Raw genomic sequence first — 23016 nt, 5'->3', positions numbered from 1 at the left:
TTAATCGAAAAGCTTGCCTATTTTAGTTTTCTGCTATTTTTTGTCACTATTCCATTTAAAAAAACATCGACATAATTGAAAACAAAAATGGTAGTGACGGACCCCCCTCTAAATTTTGGCATGTGGCAAGTGTTGCAGTTATCGAACCGCATTCGATAACTGCAATGTAAACATGTTGCAGTTATCGAACGACGACTGTACTTCGTGATAAGGTCGTCTAAACGTAAACAAAACGAGTGAGAGTTATATCCCTTGTACTTCACAAGCACTAATCATCTCGCACTCGTTTTGTTTACGTTCAGACATACGACCTTATCACGAAGTACTCCAGAATTCAGCAACCAAGAAGGGCATTTGGTTTTGAAGTTGCGCTCCACTGCCACAGCGCGGTGAATCAGTTTGAGTGAAACTCGCATTAACTAACTGTGAAAACTCTTCGTTTGCAGTGACAAAGTTAAAAAAAATTCTGGCATCTCTGATCCATAATGAAATCAGGTTACGTACAATATAGCAATCCCTAATCGATAATTTTGACTTTTCTCCCAATCAAAATCAGTAATAAAAAACCAGAAAAAAACGAAAGTCAAATTGTGGGTTGTGTTGTTGTGTATTACAAAATCAGTTCTTTACGAATGTACCTATTTCTCGTTGGATGAGTTTAATAAGTGATAATCATAAATGAATCTGGCATATAATCTGATAAATTCGGCAACTCGATTGATTTGGCTGCCACAAGTTGTGTCTGTTCGGTTTCGTTATCACGCAGACAAGGTTGCTCGCGGCCGTCTCGTGCGCCGGTATGGCTATAAAGAAAAAATACTCCAGACAGGAATGCTTCCCCATTTAGACAATGGACAAAAACTGCCGATGCCTGATTACAGGTTTGAAATAAGTTTAAGTATAATTACTTTATAAAATAAATCCATTTTTTTAGACCAAAAAATGCCTGGTGCGAAAAACGTGCTTTATTCGGTCAAAACGACTACATCGATATTTTAGGAAACGACAGACTGCATCCCACGAAAGTTCTATATTCTGTTCCTTCGTGGTTACGTGGCGTATCCGGGAATGAATATCAGGTTTTGCTGCGAAAGCGGAAAATGCTTAGCCAAACAATCTATCCCAATGCACGACCGACCAAATGGAGAGACATGGAAAAACGGATCTCCTATCTATACAGGTTTCTCAATAGAAAAACCAAAACCGGCCCATCTAATATTTGATTGCAGTTTTTCTTAGTTAGTCAAAAATCAACTATTTGATTTATTCCACATTGATATAAATATAAAACAAAAATCGATGTTAGCTACTTGACTTCTTTTATTTATATGAGAGAACTTTTAATCAACCCTGTTGAATATAAACCTGTAATTACGTTGTAAATCAAATCGAAGGGTTCTGGTAAGACAATCGGTAAAATAGTTAAAATGCTAGAGAATTCATCGGAAAACACAATTGTACAAACGCTCCATTAGCTATGCTACCCGGAGATTATTTGACTTGAAATCTACCCACGGTGAAACCACGATAAGAGCAAACAACATATTTTTAGATGGGCAAGTATGTTTCGTAAAATGTGAAATATTGTGTCAAAGAGTCGGCACCTGTTGGATTCCATTTCAATGGTAATTTCTATCCGGTCAACACAGAATGTAGCACAATGTTGCTGTTATGTAACACAGAGGTAGCACTGTTACGTCACATGGTATCAAATTACAACATAGCTATTACTTAAAATAATGGTAACATTATTATGTAACAGTATATACAATGTATCCCAGCTGGTCTCGAGGTACGATGCTGGCCTAACAAGCCAGTCGTCGTAGGTTCGAGTCTCGGCTCGGGAGAGACTGTTAGTGTCAGTAGGATCGTAGCGCCTAGCCCCGCAATTGTTATAATTTATTAAAATCCATCTGACAGAGTGTGTGTCTTAATGAAAAACTTAATACTAATGTCAATAAACTATCACAAAAGGTTACCTAACGCGAATTCTATTTTTAAAAGCTGTGCCAGTTATATTAAAATCGAACGCATCTGCTACTGTGTTAAAGCTGGCCGACATAAAGCGTATTGGGTCGAATTGTGACCATATTGTGCGTTGCGTTGAGGCAGGTTCAACAGGGATCTTGGTCTGAGCGATCGTTCAGGGGCATATATATCCAGGTGGCCGAGGATTTCCGGGGCGTCGATTTCATTTGAAAGAACTTTACCAATGAATACAGCTTGCGCCTCGAATCGTCTCTGCTCAAGAGTTTGCATTCCTAAAAGCCGACAGGGAATCTCAGCGCATATCGTACAAATTTACGTTGTACGGATTCAATTCTGGCAATCCAGGAGTTGTGGAATGGACACCATACAATGGAGCAGAATTCTAAGATAGACCGCACTAGAGAGAAATACAGCGATCTGAGACAAAACGGACCACGAAACTCGTTGGCTATCTTAAACATGAATCCGAGTTGTCGATTAGCTTTAGCGATGATCTCGTTGTAGTGCAGTTTGAAAGATAGCGCAGTATCCAAAATAACTCCTAGGTCTCGAATTTGTGTCACTCTAGATAGAGGCTGACCGGTCATAGTATAATCAAATAAGATTGGCTTCCTTGTCCGATAGAAGGAGATGACACTATATTTCTGAACGCTTACAGAAAGAATGTTTCTAGAGCACCATAGGCTAAAAATATTCACCACTTGCTGGAGCTCAACGCAGTCCGCATAATTTCTCACGACTTTAAAGAGTTTTACATCATCGGCGTACAATTTACGGCAACCTTCCGGAAGTAACAAAGAAATGTCATTGATGAATGTCATGAAGAGTAGCGGTCCTAGGTTGCTACCCTGCGGGACTCCAGAGACATTCGTGAACTGTGCAGAAAACTAACTTCCTATCTTCACACAGAGTGTTCGATTCATCAAGTAGGAACCAAGCCATTGCACGAGAATAGATGAAACTCCAAGTTTTCCAAGTTTAGCCAAAAGTATCCTGTGGTCTACTCGATCGAACGCCGCTTTCAGATCGGTGTATACTGCATCTATTTGAGCACCGTTACTCATATTTCTCAAGCAAGTTGAAGAGAATTCGGCTAAATTAGTCGTAATAGAGCGTTTCGGGTAAAAACCATGTTGGTCCGACGTGATGTAATGTTTGCAGCTGTCGAATAGGGCGTCGTTTACGATTATTTCCATTACCTTAGAGCATGCGCAGAGAGATGTGATGCCTCTGTAGTTTTTCACGTCACGTCTATCACCTTTCTTATACACGGGAAACATAATGGAGGATTTCCAACTGGAGGGAAACACGCGTTGTCGAAGAGATAAATTGAACAGCAGGCATAGCGGATGAATAAGGACAGAGGCACATCGTTTCAGAACGCATGACGGAATTCCATCAGGGCCAACAGCGAAGGATGATTTCAGTTTATCAATGGCAGTAGTAATGTGACGGCTTGTTATTTCAAGCAGATTGAAATCAATAACATCTCTAGGAAGGTAACTTAAAGCAGTATCAACCTGGGCGTCGGAAGCAGTATGCTCATGAAAATTGCTTAAAGCTACGGGCAAATAGAGTACATTTTTCAAGCAATGTGCTGCCGTGACAATCACCAAGAAACATATCTACTGGTAAACCATCTTCTTTACGCTTAGAATTCACGAACGACCAAAATAATCGTGGATTCCGTCTGAGGTTACCCTGCATCCTGGAGGTGTACCGTTTGTAAAGGAAGCGGTTATATTTTCTGTATAACTTGCTGATTTCATTGAATCGATGCTTCGAAATTGGACAACGCGCTTTACAATAATGTCGCAACGCCGTGGAACGCTGTTTCTTGAGATGCCGAAGACGAGGATTAGACCAAGCGGGTTTTCTTAGAGGTCTTCGCGGAGGAACAATACGGTAGATTGCTGAGTTGATAGCACAGTTAAAGTACTCAACAGCATCATTTATAGGTGGGGAGGATTCCAAGAATTGCCAATCGATGCGAGAGAAAGCAATACTTAACGACTCAAAATCAGCTCTACAAAAATCAAGACATGGAACGTCACCAATGTCCTCAAATTGTACGGGTGCAGTTACATCTATCGTTATATCTAATGCAGGGTGATTCGTATCAAGCGGCAGTAAGGACTCACTCGCGTCAGTGAGTTCACATGAAGTGGCGTCATTCACTAGCACCAGATCTAGTAAACGATCGTAGTCGTTAGTAGCGTGGTTCACTTGGGTCAGGTTGTTCAAACTAAACCCGTCTAGCAAAGCGGAACAGGCAACAGATATCCGTGAATGAATCAGATCAATTGAAGGAATGCCATCGCTCCCACGTTTCCAAATTACGCCCGGCTGATTGTAGTCTCCAAATACGATAGATCATTTTGGTCTAAGCGAGAGGTAACGGAGCTGATAGAGTTGATATGGTTTTCGACAGCGGTCATATCGGATCTACGATCGGGAGTAAGATAGACTACTCCCAAACTGATGCTGCGAGTTGGCATTGAGATTCTAATCCAGAGTTGTTCAATGGTGTCACTTATTGGAGCCGGGTCAACACAGCTATTAAGGCGTTTAATTGTCCTGTACACTTAACAGTTGGCTGCGAAGTCTGTGTATAATCAACAGAAGGTCGAGTTCCGATACGGAATGTAGCACCAAGGTTTTGCTTTGCCTAATATACAATGTAACAAAAATGCTTTTCTTGTGATGTAACGAAGTATCCTTTTTGTTGTGTAAATGTTGCGATTATTATTAATTATGCCCATTTCAAGGTTACTAATATGTAGGCTGACCAGACGTACCGTTTTGAACGGGACAGTACCGTTTTTTAGACTATTTTTAACCGTCCCGTCTTTTTGTCATTTTGTACCGTTTTCGGAGACTCCTTGAAAAATTCTTAAATAGAGCTTTGCATTGAAATTTTCCTAAGCGGAAAATAAGTTTCCAAGCAGCCAGGGGTTTTTTTTTAATATTACTAGGGATACCATCCGTCCTGATTTAGCAGGACATGTCCTGATTTTGAAACCCATTGGAGCGTCCTGATTTATTTTTCATATTTTAGTATTTGTCCTGATTTTTCTGAATGATGCCGAATATTCAAAAAGAGTAGCAAATTGGTCAGTACTTTTCATGACGAGGGATACCATCCGTCCTGATTTAGCAGGACATGTCCTGATTTTGAGATCATATTTGGGCGTCCTGATTTATTTTTCATATTCTAGCATTTGTCCTGATTTTCATAAGACATGCAATTATCTTCAATCACCAAGCTCATATTGCAAGGCACAAGTCGGTGAATTTTTAACAGAAACGTGAATGTTGCCTGATATTAGAAATTGTTGGAGATTGCCCAATATTTTTTTTTTCATTTCTGGTTGCCAGTTCGAATTCGTCGCTAATAAAAATAAAAACAAAAGGACATTTTTCTCCAATAAAATTCTTAAAGCAACATTTTATGAGCTAAAATTGTAAAATTTGAAGTGATGACCGTTTTGCGGGCTAAAGAAATAAAGGGGCCTATTACAGTCAACGAGGTGAGCAGCGAGTTACTCGCCTGGCCAATTTAGATATAACAGATGGTGAGTCGGCTGGATCTCGGACGAGTAACTCGTCTGCAAAACTGCTCCACTCAGCTGTCACCAGCCAAGTTTCACTCGCGTTTCCTAATACAACATTTTGCTCGTCAGTGACTCTATGCGAGGCAAATTGCTCGCCTCGTTTCTTGTAATCGGTCCCAAAATCTGGAAAAATCTATAATGCAGAATTGAAATATCTGGGAGATCAGATATTAAACCTATCTTGATACATGTTCAATAATGTGAATAATTCTGATAAATCTCGATACCTGACCACACAACGCTCACTGCATAAATTATTTCTTTGGTTAAGCCTGAGTAAAGTGAATAGTGTTAAACATTTGACAATTTTTATATTTAATTTTAAACAGTTTGCGTGTACTGAATTCTTTGGGGACATACAAATTCCTAAAACTTCAAAGTTGCTTGATAAAATTGGATCGTTCGAGATACATGTTGAATAAATTAACAACCGAATAGCATTTTGAAGTGCAAATCACATACCAGAACATACCAAATCATGAACCAGAATAAAAATAATTTGGATCAAATTTGTGCCGAAAAAATAGATGTCCTGATTTTTCCCTCTGACCAGATGGTATCCCTAATCTTGACGCCGGGAAGAAACGAACTTATTTCGAACGAATTGTTTCTTTGGTTGAATCTTGACGGGAGAAATTATCTAGTCATTAAAACCATTAACCGTTTTTTGACAATTGTTAAGTTTATTTCAAACAGCTCACTAGTGTTGCATTTTTTAGGTATCTACTAACGCTTAATAAATCAAAGTTGCAAAGTTGAATCGTTCAAGAAATACGTTGACTATGAGTCTTTTGGCGTATTTTGAGGTGCAAATCTCAAATTACGTGTTTTATTCATTGATACCTCAAAAAATAAAAATAGCTTAGATCAAATTTTCGCTGGAAAAAAGTTGTCCCGATTTTTAACTCCGCGCAAATGGTAACCCTAAATACTACTGAGTACGTTTTGTGCCTCTTTCACAGTACCGGACATCCCGTATCGTGAACTTGAGCTTGAGCTTGAGCTTGATTGATCACCACCGGTTGCCACTTCGTTACTGATCAGGATCGATTGGAGTTGTAAATCGAATTTAGTGATTCCTGCTTGGGATTTAGCTTTTCGATGTGCATCTCCAATAACCCCTGCATGCTGATCAGTACCGACGCCTGCCGGTCCAGAACGTAGATCAAAGGAAGGAAGGAAAGGGGTGTTAGTTCGATACTTGTTGTTACTAGAGGCCGGATATACTCCTGCACACTCCACAAGCACCACGGGTATAGGAATTTTGTGTTAGTTGTTTGTCGCGTTTCTTCTCTATATACGATAAAACTCTTGGCGGTATTTATGAGCCCTCGTCCACTAAGATATTTTTCGCGAACCTATCTTCTATGTATCTAAGACGTTTTATTTCATTGATTTTAGGAGTACGACGGGAATAACGAGCTTTGTACTAATAGAGGAACTGACCGACCCTTCCAACTTTGAACCCGACGTGCACGCACTTTCCCGAGGTTAGTGGTGCGATCTTCGATATATGAACTCACGAAAGCGCGCCAGGTGCCAACATGTTTGAAACCTCATCATATTTGCAGTGACGGGATACAAGCGAATCGTGGAGGTTAAGTAATTTCGGTTACCTTACGTATCGTACGACTCTACGCGTTTCTGCTCATGAACACCTTAATTTACCCATTCACGAATCAATGAGTAGCTTTATTTCGTAAGACGTTAAACTTTATTCGGAAACTGTAAGCCGACCGCAATTTTAGAGGATATAAGATCTACAACGCGTTTTTCTCTTGTAATATAATTTGGAATGAGCTAAGTATCCTAATGAATTCAAAAACTGGCAAATTTACATGCATCCAAAGCCCTTAAAATTCAAAAACAAAAAATTGCATCCAACAAGATTTAAACATTATTGAATAAAAAAAAAATTGTTGAAGTGTATCAACATTTGTCCAAAAGCTAGGAAAATCATAAAAATAATATTAAATATGGTTAAATGACCGTAACCGATCAGAACTCTTCATGACAGACGAAGCACTTAGATATTTGTCGCGTGTGAATGATAGATGATCAAACTCTATTGTAAAACTATCAATTCGATCTTGTGAAAGTTAGCGTGTTCAAAGATTTATAGTAGCATATGAATATAGTAAAACCTACGACACGCTGAGCCGCATCCGAGCCAATCTCCGCTTTTCAACCACATCAAGAAGTTCAATTTACTACCCCATGAAAACCAAAAAAATTTGTATTATTTCCAGAAAATCTGCAATCTGCATGCAGATATCTGTATGAAAAATACGCAAGAAATCTGTATAAAAGCAGACAAATTTATATATGTGGCATCACTGGCCACAACTGAAATGATCTGCTATTATTTAGAACCAAACTGCATCGCCCGAAGGCAAACAAAGCCACCAATAGCTGTCAAACGCAAGTGCGCGACGTCACCGTGCGATGGTCTATTTGCTGAACACACATTCTCATGTCAGCCTACTGCAACTTGCAAGTTGATGCAACGTAAAAAAAATCATGAACACATGAACGCGCTACCCAACACACACAGCAAGTGATCGAGAGAGAAAGGCTAATGACATACTGAGGCGTCAAAGGAAGCGAAGGGTTGAGCGTTTGAGAAGCAGAATAAACAGAAGCGTTGGGTGAAGCTTCCTATGACATACTGGAGCGAGCGTCGCAAATGCGTTGTATTGTCATATTCCTAGATTTCAGTAGCGGTTTTGTGTGAAGGAAATATTAATTCGTCAAATGGAGATTTTTTCGCTTCTTCAAGCACGGTAAATTACGTTTTTAGTAAACATAGAGATTTTTTTATGAAATAAAATAATATTACTGAAGTGAGTTGCGCTACAGACGTAGTAAAAAATATAAGATATTATTCTGAATTTTAAACCCGTTGACCCCGAGCAACATTCAACTAGTTTACAATATCTATTAGGATTTGAAAAACCCATGTGAGCACAGCTAGTTACTCAGCGGCTTGCATTTTCGCGACCAAAGAAGTTCAGCATGCTAGATTCCTGACCATTCGAATCAGTACTCAACATCAATCAAAAATACCAGTGTTGTTTTTCCGACGGCCTGAAAACTTTTCCCGATAGTATTTTCTATCCTACTTTTTTTCTTTTTTAAGATTTAATACCAAAATAAAGCAAATATAAAGCACCTGGCGATATCAGGTTTAGTCTGAACATGGTATTACTACACTAACATTTTCTAAACATTTTGACATTTTTTAAACGAAAATGTATTTTATTTGCTTTTTTTCAATTACCAAACCAAAACAAAGCAAATATAAAGCACCTGGCGATGAAAAATATAGTCTGAATATGGTAGTACCGCGTACGTATACGCGCGTCAAAACACTACTCGTTCTGTTTCGCCGCCTCTACCGACGCGTCTTTGCCGCTCCAGTATGACCGGTTTGAGCGTTTCATATAGACGTTCGAAGAAGTAGCTCAGACGCCTTTACGACGCTTTTTGCTTCGCTTCGTTTGACGCCTCAGTATGTCAGTAGCCAAAGAATCAGAAAATCGGCATCTTCGAAGGTGCCTCTGCGGTCGTAAGCAGCACAAAAGGCAGAAAAAAATCGCAAGAAGGTTGTATGCAAAGCCACGACCGCAAGTTGAAGTAGAATACTTTTACAAGAATGATAACCTGGCTGTTTGCGTGTCAGTCATTTTTTCTAGTAAATAAACGTTGACCGTTCATTGGCAGTATTGTAATTTCTTTTTGTCTGATATTTTGAATGAAGTTCATTGGATATTTTTAAATTTTGTGCAAATGAGAAGTTGAAGTGCTGCCGAATTGTAATATGCACATTTAATACGACATCATTAAACGGGAACGGAGCAAAGGCTACGGTTATGCAGAACGCGAATGCCGGCGCGATGCGATTCGCCTTACCGTGGTGAAATGTACAGCTCTTTTTAAGGCGAAGTAGAGTTATACATTTCAACAGATTTCGTCTTGCCGAATCGCATCGCGCCGTTATTTGCGTTCTGCATGACCGTAGCCAAACACTAAGCGACGCAAACACGTAATAATAGTCAGAGTATGCATGTAGATGAAGATAATTAACTTTGGATTATAGCGCAAAACGAGAAAATATTAACTCTTCAAATAATCATTTGTGTTCTTCAAATTTCAGTTGTTCAATTTAATATCCGATGAAATGTTTGTTTATTATCTGATGAAGCTCTTATATAGGCCAAATGATGCATTTCCAATTTACTAGGTCCATAACTCTGCCGACCGTGCTTGGGAAAGCGCGGTATAACGACCAATCAGAGGTCGAATTTTGTGTTTTGACAAGGCTTAAGAGTTTTCAATAGTACAATAGTTCGAATGATAAAATTGCAATTTCATGCATTTGGTAGGAATCTTAGAAGATTTTCTAATCGATTGCTGCAAAAACGAAGGAAATCCATCGGAAACTAACCGATTTATTAGCATTTGAAATTTTTCGCACTTTTTTCAGTGTTAGATTTTCATTTTACATCCCTATGTAGCCGAACTTCCTGAGAGAAGTATTTCAATTCAAAATTAAATCTTCATTAATTTATTTGTTGTCCTTATAAGGACAATTGTTCAATTTATCATAGGATGTAGTGTTTATCTTACATCTCTATCAAGGTAAATAGTAAGGACTAAGGCGCACGGTCAACAGAAAGAGAAAGGTGTTTTCACATTGAAAACTAGACACGGCTTTACTGGAGTAAGTGTTGGCAAATGCATCTACCGCTAATACCACCGCTATCATACGAAAGCGCGTCGTTCCATGTGGGGAATATCAACAACGAAAAATGACGCGCGTCTAAGCATAACCCGAACTGTTTCGCCGTGCTACTCCCATTTACCTTTACATCGGCCTCAGGGAAGTACCGGCTGCATCTGCATCTACCGCTGAGGCTGTCACTATACTGCTATTGGTACCAAAAGCTATTAACTCTTCAAATAAGTGTGTTATTTGTTCTCAAAAGAACAATTGTTCAATTCAAAATCGGATTTACGCAATCGCATCTCTGTTATATTACCGACAATAATATTCTTCTGAACAAACTGATACAACTTTCCCATTAGGCCTCTGCCATAATAGACGCGAAAAGCGACGCGAACCGATTCGCTCAGGTGTAGGTTAATGTACAGCCATCAGTAGAGCTGTACATCAACCTACGGCCGAGCGAATCGGTTCGCGCCGCTTTTCGCGTCTACTATGGCAGAGGCCTTAGAGAAAGTTGCTGGCTGATTTATTCACTTCATGCAAGCCTGCTGCTGATGCTTCCCGCTACCACACTGAAACAGCATTTTAGTGGAGGGAGTGTCGTTGCATCAGCTGACCCTGCTACTATCGATGCTGTTATACCCGCTGCAACAGCTACGCTATGCATAGCCATGCCACAGTTGTGCCCGCTATACGCTGGCCCAACTGCTGAGCAACTGCAACGCTATCCGTAGCCATGCCACAGTTGTGGCCGCACTGGTATCCGCTGTACCTGCATCTGCTGGCCCTGCTGCAATCGATGGGGACATCCGCTGAAACTGCTACGCTTATTCTCAGCCATGCCACAGTTGTGGCCGCTATTCGCTATCGATGGCACCCACTGCTCGCTCCCGCTGCTGCTAAGGGAGGACTGCTGTCGTCGCTGTTCAGAACTACTATGACGCAGAGTTGCCAATAAAAATTTAATTTGAACTGGAAGAATGCTGAAGAAAAAACTGGAAAAAACTGGATACCAAATAAATTTACAAAATACTGAAAAAATTAATTGTGAGAGAGCTTCTTTATGATGGTTATTGAATACAATATAAGTTTTAAATACAGCAACTTCGGGCTTACATTTTGTTGAAATTGTAGACTGAACTGTAGACTGAAAATTTTCATTTACAGGAGCAAAATTTGAAATTGCGCAACCAGTTTATCACAAATCCAAGAAAATAAAGCTTTTATCGTTTACTATAACTTTTAACAAAAGAATTGATGCAACGTTTTCTTACGTTACAACAGTGAATACGAACAATTTTTGAACTGCTATGCAACTGGAATCAATTTGAAGAATGCCGCCTGCATATAATATTTTTGAGATGGATTGTTTTTATTTTTATGTAATTGCAATTATTTCTTTTCATCATAATCTGATAAAATCTATTTGTTACTTTTAGAATAACTTACTCGTCTTTTTATCTCAACCATGCAATACAATCCTTAATTTGGTCGTGTTTCATGCGAGAAGATACAATACTGAAAATGCTGTTAAGAATTGCTACAATGACTTATCAATCCACAAAATTTACGTTCTAAAAATATTTCCAAACCAGTCGGAGCTTGAGTGTCCAAAAAATCTGGATAAAACTGGCAAATATACAAAAAAAACTGGAAGATTTCGGGATTAAACTGTTTGACTGGATCACTTGAAAAAAACTGGAAGAATCCAGTTTAAACTGGAACATTGGCAACTCTAACTATGAGCGGCTTCGACTAAAACAGGCTCTTATATAGGGATGAAAATAGGAATGAATTATTTTACGTACGTGGTGGAATGATATAACTTGAAAAATATGTGTGACTTCATTCTGGTTCAGAGCGATCATTTGATAAGCTCCACCTCTTTTTTCAGTTTCTAAAGTTTTTCCTCAGTTTCGTAGCACGGATGCACAAAAATGATTTCTTGTGAACATTCTGTCGAGCCGGACCGATAGCACTCTCATTGAAGCAACAAAACAACATGTTTTGTGTCGTGTTGTGCAGCTTGGTTGAAGAAAATGTTCCCGTCCCCATGTCGCATGTAAGCAGATTATTGCGTTCAGTAGACAGTAGATAGTGTATCCAGCGAATAAACACCGATTGTGCTCTCACACACGCAACGGTTTTAACCCGTATTTTATTGCGGTTTGTAACATCAAGCGATTTCGTTTGCTCGCTGTTGCGTGTTGCATCATGTTGCAACTTGGCAGCTGGGAGACGACGAAATTCTGTTACTGCTGATTGGTTGAATCGACTTCATATTAGCTCTGCATAGTCGAACTAACTGCTTTTGTGAATGCGTACTAACAGGGCAGTTTATTATTCAATGTCGGTTATGCTGATCGCAGTCTTTGCGCTGCCCCTACAGTGGGGGGTTTACTAAATAAAGTGAAAATTAGACAACTACAACAGAATTTGATTGCATCCCGCACAGAATGTCTGCTTGTGTTGATGAAAGAAAATTATTAACCTTCAATTATTTGTTTGTTTGCCTTGAAAAAAGCATGTTGCGGTTCAAAATCGGTTGCTAATTACAACCTTTGAGCTGCCCTAACATTGGGGGAATTAAGATACACGGACAACATGCACTGTGGAAGCTATTTCACATTCAGTAAATTAGACGGGTGCGACAAATTTAAATTGTTAGGATGCAACACAGAATGCTTGCTTGCGTTGACAAAAATTATTAACTTTCAATGACTTGTTTATTTGCCTTCAAAAAGGCATTTTGATTTCCAAAATTGGATTTCCTGATGGCAATCTTCATGCTGCCCCAACACGGGGGGAATAATGGCTGTCTGGCGACACACGCTGAGAAAAACCGCGCTGCTCCTGAGACGTGGTGACCAACCACAGGGGTAGTGCTGCTGCTAAGGAAGGACGACTGCTGTTGTCGCTGTCTAGAACTATTATGAGCGGCTTCGGCTGAAACAGGCTCTTATATAGGCCAAATAGCATGTTTTCAATTGCAAGGTATATGATTCTGTCAACCGTGCTTGGGAAGCAATTATATAACGACCAATCAGAGGTCGAGCTTTTCGTTCTGACAAGGCTTGACTATTTTCAATAGTACAATAGTGTGAATAATAAAATTACAATTATCTTATTTTGGGAAGAATCTTAGAAGATTTTCCAATCTGTTGCTGCAAGAACGAAGGAAATCCATCGAATACTAACCGATTTATTAGCATTTGAAATTGGACATATTTTTCACTTTTTTCGGTTTTAGATTTTCATTTCACATCCCTATGTAGCCGAACTTCCTGAGAGAAGTATTCTACTTCAAAAACAAATTCTCTCTCGCTCACATGCCGTTCAAATCGAATGGAAGAAAAGCTGTGTGCGTTAACATAGGTAGTAACAATTTCACTCTGATCCCGTTTCAAACACGACGTGAAATATCACCAAAACCAATACTTAGCTTCTGTTTCCTGTCTCTCCAGTTGCATTTTGCGAGCCAGCAGCAGGAACCACAAATGCAAGAAAGCTTTGCACTTCGCTGCGCGCGAAGCTCAGCGGAAGATAAAAAAAAAACACACAAACCCAATCGATGTCAGTGGAGAGGACGTCCGGACATCCCGTATCGTGAACTGACGAAAAAGTCGCTATTGGAAGTTGAGACCATGATAATTGTTAATCAAAATCTCGTCATCTATGTGACAAATTTTAGGAACTCATTGCAAAAAATCACACTCTTCTACGCTAAATTTCATCAACGCTAAGTATCGTACAGAATCGGGTAGGTTCATCGAAGCAATTAATAATTGTTTGCATGCTTTAGTTGGTAAAATTTTTCAAAAATCAATTTTATCATGTGTCCCGTTTTCCGAACTCATATGTCCCGTTTTTATTCCGAGAAAATCTGGTCAGCCTACTAATATGTAACGTAACATTTACCTAAATTGGGTTGTTTAGCTATATCCCTTTCCGATCGAGCCCACACAATTGTGTGGGTAAAAACATGACGGATAACAAAACCTACATCGAAGCAATTCCTATAAAAAAACACTTGCTTGCTCCGGTTTTTTATTTTTCGTAGCAGTTGCGATGTTAACACTAGCGTTGTGGGCAATAAAACAATAATAGTCGTTCAAAAAGCGAGATAGAAGATTTTTTCTCTACCTACGCAATTATGAGCCCGGTCGGAAAGGGATATACAAATTTCTGATTTATAAATATCAGCTGAAAGAGTGAGTTTTTCTGAGTAAAACGTTATTTATTAAAAATTCATATCGTTGTCCTCCGATTTTTAAATGGCTCGTAGGCTAAAAATAATCATATAGGTATCCGTTATCGAAAAAAAAATCACAATTTTTCATACAAATACTAAAAACTTGGAAAATGGCATCATAGCCTCTCTGGATTGACAAGGTTAAAAAATTGAGGATATTTTATTTCGTTACATTTGCCACTCGAATTATTTTTTATGCAGTTTCATACAAATATCTCTCGTAAAATCGAACTTGGATTACTTTTTTCATTCGTTGATTGTGAGATCAATAATTAAATTTGTGTAATCCAATGAGTACAGTCATTGATAGATGAAAAAATGCATAACTCACTTGAAGTTTTTTAGGCTAATATGTGCAGGTAATTTGTTCTAAAACTGCATTCAACTGTTAACCGAATCAATCAAAAAAATGAAATGAAAATTTTATGTTGTAAAACCAACTTGTGTCAATACATTCTTCAGTAATAGGATTTATTGATTTTCTTTAAAATGATACAATTTCACAACTTATGCCTACGGATTTCACTGAAGGTTTAATTGGTTGAAATACAAATAGTGGCGTTCTATGTAATTTATATAACCTATTTATCAGGTAGCAAATTACTAAACAGAGATGCGATTGGATAATATGAACGATGTTTCTAACTGAGATATTATTTATTAATTTTATCCCTATACATTAGCTTTCAATTGTTAGTTATTATAAGACTAGTAACAAAAGTCCTCGCGACATTTAGACTGACGTGTTACGTGATTATTGACGGCGTAATCGTGTAATATATTGAAATATAGTAATGTAATAGTAATGTGAGATTAAAAGTGTTCAAATAGTGAATTTTCAATTTCCTCGCTCCAAACTGAAGTAATTTACGGTCGATCCTCTTTCAGTAAAGCATCTCAAAAAAAAATCTCAACGAACGAAAATTGGAAAATGCAGGCAGATGAATAATTGTAACACATGTGCTTCTACAGAGCGTACGACGCGTGCAACTGAATATAAATCTGCGGATTTACTGACACCGGCTGCGATCTATAGTAATATACAATATAAACAACAGACATATGCAAATGTGTCTTCAACCGCAAACTGTGTAGTTAATGTCAATCATTCGTCATTTCTAGTTTCGATCGATCGATCCGATGCTCGAAGCAGCGTGTTGATAATTGATATTTATTCGAGCAAACGATTATTTTTGGATTACTCTACCAAACATGGAACGCACTGAGAAAGTGTACCATTCAACGAAAAATTTCTTATTCAAATATTTTCTAGCGGTAAGTATCCTAACATCATTTGTTTCGTTTCACACAAAAATAATCTTTCCTAAATTTTACCCTCTAAATTTAAAGAATTCCTAAATCATAAACGCTCTGAATATGCAAAGTGATGTTAAATGGCATTTCTTGTATTATTATTTTAACTTTAGAAATATCATTCCAACTTTAGTAATATTATTTTTTGTGAAGACTTGTGAAAATCTAACAAAAGTTTGTTGTAGTTCATATGGATCGGATTCAATTTTGTTGTATTTTGCAAAGCATTTTCCAACTATCATCACGAGCCAGAGTATTATTACTTGAGTAAAATTCTTGGGGTAAGCATATAAATATTTTTTCTGTTGTAATGTTGTTCTTAATCTAAGATTATGAATAATCTTTTTCATCATTATTTCTGCAGAATGGTCTTTGTATATCCCGTGCAACAGCACCAATACTGAACCTTACTATGGTACTGATAACACTTCCGGTATGCCGAACATTAAACGTGCTGCTCAATACTATATTTGGTCGATGGTCCGTCCAGATTTTAGTGTTTTATTTAGAGAAAATTAAAGCTTTACATATGACACTTGGTGTTGGATTGATCATAATAGGATGTAATTTTTTTTTTTAATATTGCAAAATGTGATTGTAAATTTGATTTTTTACAGCAATACACACTCTTGCGCACATGTCAAACATTTATCATTACATTGAACATTATGATAGCAAATTGAAGGCCATAAATTGGGCTACCGGAACTGACGATGTGAGTAGATCCAATGATAGAAATGTTTCTGGAAAAAGTAGTGCATAATTCGGGTTTACCTTGATCATAACAGAGTATACTTCGATTGCTGTTGGCCACCCCAACGGGATTCTCTGGTTGCGTCATGTTGGGTGCATTGTTTGTCATAGCGTATTTTTCAAGGCGCCATATGCGAGAACGATTCTACAACAGTTTTTTGACATCCCATCACCTATTCTTGCTGTTTTACGGAATGATGTTCTATCATCCGCTTAGGTGAATTAGCCCAACATACAAGATATAAAATTTAAGATTTTCTCTTTTTACAGTAACATTATCAAGCATCAGACCAACCTGAAAGCTCATCCAAATGGCTGTGATACAATAGATGAGCAAATTTTTCGAAATGATTCGGTACTACAAGCAATTTGCAAAGAGGAACCTGTTTTCGGTGCAAATGAAAAAATGGTTGGTATTTTGAATAAATTTGTCTGTTTTGAAATGTCTGTAGACATAACTTCTCTTTACTATATATAATGTACTCCAATTGATTGACTACTGTTTATTTGCATGTGAGGCTCATCAAGGGCGTTTTTTTTTATTTTCAGTATTCCTTTGTTTTTATTTTAAACTCACTTGTTTTTGTTCAATCCCGTTTTTTTTTTTTTTTTTGAGAAGACTATCCAACCGAGCCAATATCATCAATCGAGTATAGTTTAATCGATTTGAAGTTTTTCAATTGACTTTCATTTCAAAATGTAGTATATGTAGTATATATTTCTTGCTATACAGTTTTTCGATTTTATCACGGTCAAAAAAATTGGCAGTGAACTTGTCGAAACCGTGAATTTAACGAAACGATAAGATAAGAATTTATGATATTTTGAGTAAAATTATGCACTTTCATAACTCAGTGGAATATAAGTTCAAGATACAAACGAATAAACAAAAAAAAAGTTAGTTCATAATATAAATTTTCGGGAACTTGCTAAAGGCAATTATACATACAATAACAATTTGATTTGTACTGCCCATTATTCAACATAGTTAGGAGAGTCTAACGTTTGTTTATGTGAAATTGCAGAACCGCTCAACTTTACAATTTTCGAATCGACGTTCTATGAGCACCAAACTGTAAGCTATTTGAGCTATTTGAGCTATTAATAGATCTTCTTTCTCAACTGCTCGAAAAATACGTTATTTTTGCTCCAAAGTCAATGAAATACGTATTTCATGGTTAATTTTTCACAAAATTATGATACAAATAAATTGTAACAGATGTGACACTAGGTTGCCCTATCCAGTAAATTGATCAAATAAATTGAGTTCATGAAACTATGCACATAAAACTGTACACATGCAAGGACACAAGGCACAAGTGAAAAGTACATATGTTTCAAATATACTTTCTACAACTGAAAGTACATTATTCTTGATTTAGATTTTTTTTTTTTTTAAATCGTGATAAAAATCAAAAAACTTGAGAAAATCGAGCGTGAATTCGGCGAGTTTTGATAAAACCGACTGTTGATACATTTTGAGTTCTAAAAAGTATTACCATATTCGTGATATACGTATACGTGATTTTTAATATTCTAGGCATGGATCTGGCCCCTGCTAGGGCTTTCGGTGTACGTCATAGACGTCACATACCGATATCTCACCGCGCATTCTGAAGCTAAAAAAGTCACTACTTTACAAGCTTACATTCTTCCTGGAGGGGGCACATACCTTAAGCTTCAGTTTAATCAGACTAAGCGCGTGGCAGTCAGACCAGGTCAATTCGTACTTCTACAGTGCCCTATTATTTCGACCTTAGAATGGCATCCATTCACTGTGGTTGATGTAAGTCAGTATAAATTATCGTTACTATCAAACAAATGATATTCGCAAATTTATGTACACCCAAGTTTCCAACAGCGGTTCATAATTCCATTTCGTTAGTTATTTCCGATCGAGGTGATTGGACACACAAACTGTATGAAGCAGTGTTACACAACGAGCACTGTAAACGGCAGAACCATGTAGAAATTCAACCCTCTCGGAAGATTAGTTTTCTTCTAAGTGGACCTCATCCATCACCGATGGTTAGCATTCTCAAGTACAAACGCATAGTCTATATTGGTGCAGGAGTAGGCATAACACCATTCGCTGGAATGATTAGACATTTACTGTGGGTTCCATAGGATAAGCCATCAAAATAGTTCAACTCTAATTGTTCCTAACTTGCAGAAATTACAGTCCTCGGTATACATCTCGAATTCATCTGATTTGGATGGTTAAAAACGTGGAAATGTTCACTTGGTTTGCAGATGATATCATCAAGCTTCAAGAACGGGTACAGTAAAAATAAACCGCAGCTTATTACAGCTAAAAAACTGATTTAGACTCGAAAATTACGATGATTTTAATGCTTATTGTTATCTTAATTCGTACACAAAATCTAATGAATTTTTCAGTTTTGGAAGCAAAACAAGCCGGACCGATTCACGCTGAAGTTCTTCTGGACTGAAAACTATAATCAAAACTTAGTTGAAGAATACTTCACCGACTATCCTACCTTAAGAACTCGGATATACAAAGGCCGACCAGTGTGGGAGGAGCTGTTTTTGGAATTGATAACATTATACCCGAAGTGAGTTACCCGAGATCTCAATACGTTGATAGCTTTAAAATAGAACATTTTTAGGAAAGCGGTGACCGTTTTCAGTTGTGGTCCTAAGAATTTAACGAAAGACATTAAAATTTACTGCCGGCAATATGGGAAGCACGCTTGTAAAATCACTCATTTGCATGCTGGTTTTGGATAGCATTGAAAACGATCGAGATTCGTTGCGGTCCTATCAATTCACACTATTAATAGAAATATAATCAACTATAGATCTAAATGATTAGAGAATGTTAGCACCCTAATCTGAAAAGTTTTATTTTTATGAGCAAAATTTTGGATACAGAATAGGGTATTAGACTATCTCGTCAACGGTTTTCTTCGGCAAATTTTGCATTTTACTACTGTAGAAAACCGGTGACATATTTTTTTGTAGTAATATATACTGAATTCACTAAATCTCTCAACTTTTTTTGCGTAAACACACACACTTCACTTTTATTTTAATTTATTTTTGACTCCCTTTATTTTTTCCAGTTTAAAGCCTGTATTACACTCTTTGACCAAGCGTCAAATATTTGGCTTTTTTTGACAGATAAAAATTTGGTCAAAGATAATTGTTTGTCACTCTCCAATTTTAACATGGGGCAAACACGGGCAAAAAACAACCATGATGTCAAATAAATTTGACCATTATGTCAGAAGGTCAAATATTTGACCATTAGACATGCTTAAGCTCTAGGGTAAATTTTTTATTCGCTCTTGTCGACCAGTTGTCAACATAGATTTGCCCTAGAGCTGAAACTGGAAAATATGAACAGTTATAGCTTTTTAACCATTCCTGTGAATGTTGTGTTCCTAGTCTGGTCGAAAGTACGTAAAGTCTTCAGAGACTTAAATAAAGTTGAAATGAAGATAAACCCGGTGAGCAATTTCTCCACGCCTTTTTGCAGCACTTCCGAGCTAGCTAGAGGCACCAATACAAGAACGGTTAAAAAGCTATAATCTTTGCTTTAGTTTGAGACCAAGGGCAAACCTGTGTTGACCAGTGTAATCTAAACGGCATTTTTTAAACAAAGAGTGAACTTCCAGCTAAATTACCATATGTATGCGTTTCCGCGAAAATTGTGGCCTTCGAATGATGAGTTGACAACCTGGAAGGAGCATGAAGCACGTTTCAAGTGAAAAATTGCAACACTGCCGACGGGCACGGAATAGCCAAAATTTGGTCCTCCGAAGGACGAAGAAACGAGAAGCTGACCAGCTTAAAGACTACGTGCCACAAGCCGATATGTGCAAGATCTTGGACGGCAACCTCCTCACAGACGAATGTGAGGTGATCAAAAGTTGGAAGCAGCACTTCGATGAGCATCTGTACGGCGATGAGGTAGAGCGCGAAGACGGTATGGCAATTGATTTTGGTGCAAGAGCAGAAGACAAAAAGATTCCAGTCTCCGATCTCCTGGAGGTGGAGGAGAAGACCATCTTCCCAGTGAACTGTTGAAATACAGTGGAGAAACACTGGCTAGAGATATCCACTGGGTCATTGCCGAAATTTGGGAAGAAAAAGGAGTTTTGTGTGTCCCATCTACAAAATGAGCGACAAACTACAATTACCTGATCTGAACTCTGCTTACCGCCGTCTACAAGGTACTCTCCCAAATACTCTGCCGTCAACTATCACCATTTGCGAAGCAATTCGTAGGGCACTACCAGACAGAATTTATGGGTTCCCGCGCCACCACGGATCAGATATTTACGGTTCGGCGGGTTATGCAGAAATGCCGCGAATACTACGTGCCCACACATCATCTATTCTTCGATTTCCAATCGCCATACTACACAATCGATCGAGACCAGCTATGGCAAATTATGCACGACTACAGATTTCCGGATAAACTAATGCGTTTGGTCAAAACGACGATGGATCGAGTGATGTGTGTAGTTCAAGTATCGCGGGCCTTCTCGAGCCCCTTTGAAACTCGAGAGGTTTAAGGCAAGATGATGGTCTCTCGTGCCTACTGTTTAATATTGCCCTGGAAGGTGTGATTAGAACGAAGGTGGGGATTAACACGAGTGATACGATTTTCCAAAAGTTGGTTTAACTGTTTGGCTTCACCGACGCACAGTGATCCAATATGGCGAAAAGTGGAACTTAATTCCATAGCACCTCTCACCTTCATCCTACCTTAATAGTGTCTTCGGAACAATTGCTTGAATGAATGACCCGGATAATCGCAAATTGTCAAAAATTATGAAAAGTTCACTATACTAAAAATAAAAAATAAACTAACTTTTGTGTATTAAGAGATAGAGAAATGATTGATTCAGGAAAGTTGTAAAAAATTAAAAAATATGAAACTTTGTTGAAAATATAAAAATCCTATCTTCTTTCGGTACAAAAAAATAAGGATGAATATAGAATGAAACTTACTTGAAATTTAGTTTTTTGTCCTTAACTTTTGTTAGTGGCATTTTACACGAAAGTGTTGTTCGGAGGAATTGTTAGAGCATACAAAACACACATTTCTTCCAAATACCATACTTCTCCAGGGCTTTTCCTTACAACGTTACATCATTTTTTAGCTTGTTTTGATGATAACTTCAAGAACGTATAGGTTAAAAAGGGGCAAGTGGAATCATGATGTCAATACTTTTTATTAAAGTTAAGCTGAAGTTATTTATTTATTTGGCGTTCCGTCATGACATAGCCTGATAAACAAAGTTTCTCCAATTCACTCGGTTATTAGCTGCTGCTCTCCAATCCCAGGGACACCGTGTACTCTTCGCCAGATCTTGCTCCACCTAGTCTACCCATCTTACTCGCTGCGCCCCTGGTCGTCTTCTTCCTGCCGGATTCGAGCCAAACACCATCTTCGCAGGGAAGTTGTCCGGCATTCTTGCAACGTGCCCTGCCTAGCGTATCCGTCCAGCTTTGGCCACCTTTTGAATACTGGGCTCGCGTAGAGTTGCGCAAGCTCATGGTTCATTCTGTTCTCCTGCACGCCGCCAAAGATCGTCCTTAGTACCATGCTTGTCATTCTCCTCAGTATGTGAAAGGAGAGGAGAAAAAATTCACCGCGCACTTCCCTTCCAGTATGTGCCTGCGTGTAGCAAATGCTTTCACCGCACTGCTTCTTTCTCCACTCCAAAGTGTCTCAACCAGCTTACAGAGAGACAAACACACTTCCAGCTCACCCCACATCTGATAGAAACAAGAAAGGTGAATCACTCTACAGAGAAAACGCAGAAGTACACAACAGTGAGTGTCCACTGGCGAGTAGTCCGGAAGGTGAAAAAAACCTACCGGGCAAAAGTGTAGTCCTCGTGTAGCTACACTGCGAAAACGAATTCCACCAGAGTGAATTCGACCGGTACGAGCAACGCAGTCTATTTTTTTTTCTCCAAATCTCTTTTCCTCTTCTGCCATGCTCAAGAAACCAACTGTGAAACGCACCGCAGATAGCTCCACAGTGTAATTATTGTGCGTGATGTCCACACGTGTGAGAAAGTACACCATAGTTCATTGTCTCGCAAGAGAGAGATTTCAGATTCCAACGCAGTGCTTTCAAGAAGCACAGCTGATAAAAATCGTTTGTCGCTCTCTTCTACCATTTGCTCTTTAGTGTGAGAGTAATTGTTTTCGCAGTGCAAGATGGTCTCCTGCACTCTAGAGGTATTCTGAGGAGAAAAGACAAGCATGCTTAGTACCCGTTGTTCGAATACTCCGAGCACCCGCAGGTCCTCCTCGAGCATTGTCCAAGTTTCATCCCCGTAGAGAACAACCGGTCTTATGAGCGTTTTGTACAAGTTACA

The 23016-nt window shown here is 38.4% G+C and overlaps 2 protein-coding genes across 2 annotated transcripts; both read left to right on the top strand.

Moving 5' to 3' along the window:
- The first annotated feature begins 544 nt into the window (after window positions 1-544).
- Window positions 545-1309, top strand: LOC129730214 (39S ribosomal protein L51, mitochondrial). Its single transcript, XM_055689366.1, has 2 exons — window positions 545-881; window positions 935-1309. The coding sequence occupies exons 1-2, from the start codon at window positions 679-681 to the stop codon at window positions 1221-1223; spliced, it is 492 nt and encodes a 163-aa protein (XP_055545341.1). The 5' UTR covers window positions 545-678; the 3' UTR covers window positions 1224-1309.
- Window positions 1310-13681: 12372 nt separating this feature from the next.
- Window positions 13682-19580, top strand: LOC129730127 (NADPH oxidase 4-like). Its single transcript, XM_055689190.1, has 14 exons — window positions 13682-13707; window positions 13797-14092; window positions 15473-15619; window positions 15707-15859; window positions 16084-16179; window positions 16263-16461; window positions 16516-16613; window positions 16687-16868; window positions 16922-17060; window positions 18192-18437; window positions 18503-18765; window positions 18825-18930; window positions 19052-19227; window positions 19282-19580. The coding sequence occupies exons 4-14, from the start codon at window positions 15797-15799 to the stop codon at window positions 19400-19402; spliced, it is 1689 nt and encodes a 562-aa protein (XP_055545165.1). The 5' UTR covers window positions 13682-13707; window positions 13797-14092; window positions 15473-15619; window positions 15707-15796; the 3' UTR covers window positions 19403-19580.
- The last annotated feature ends 3436 nt before the right edge of the window (window positions 19581-23016 follow it).

This window comes from Wyeomyia smithii, chromosome 3 (genome assembly GCF_029784165.1).
Source record: "Wyeomyia smithii strain HCP4-BCI-WySm-NY-G18 chromosome 3, ASM2978416v1, whole genome shotgun sequence".
Lineage (NCBI taxonomy): Eukaryota > Metazoa > Arthropoda > Insecta > Diptera > Culicidae > Wyeomyia > Wyeomyia smithii.
Note: the sequence above shows the minus strand (reverse complement) of the source record. Positions and strands in the feature narration are given on the sequence as shown.

Excerpts from the sequence above, each read along its gene's own strand:
- LOC129730127 (XM_055689190.1), top strand. The coding sequence starts at position 15,797 with ATGGAACGCACTGAGAAAGTGTACCATTCAACGAAAAATTTCTTATTC. Across the intron at positions 16,869-16,921 it reads ATGTTCTATCATCCGCTTAG|TAACATTATCAAGCATCAGA; the intron begins GTGAATTAGCCC and ends CTCTTTTTACAG. Across the intron at positions 18,766-18,824 it reads GGAATGATTAGACATTTACT|AAATTACAGTCCTCGGTATA; the intron begins GTGGGTTCCATA and ends CCTAACTTGCAG.
- LOC129730214 (XM_055689366.1), top strand. The coding sequence starts at position 679 with ATGAATCTGGCATATAATCTGATAAATTCGGCAACTCGATTGATTTGG. Across the intron at positions 882-934 it reads CTGCCGATGCCTGATTACAG|ACCAAAAAATGCCTGGTGCG; the intron begins GTTTGAAATAAG and ends CCATTTTTTTAG.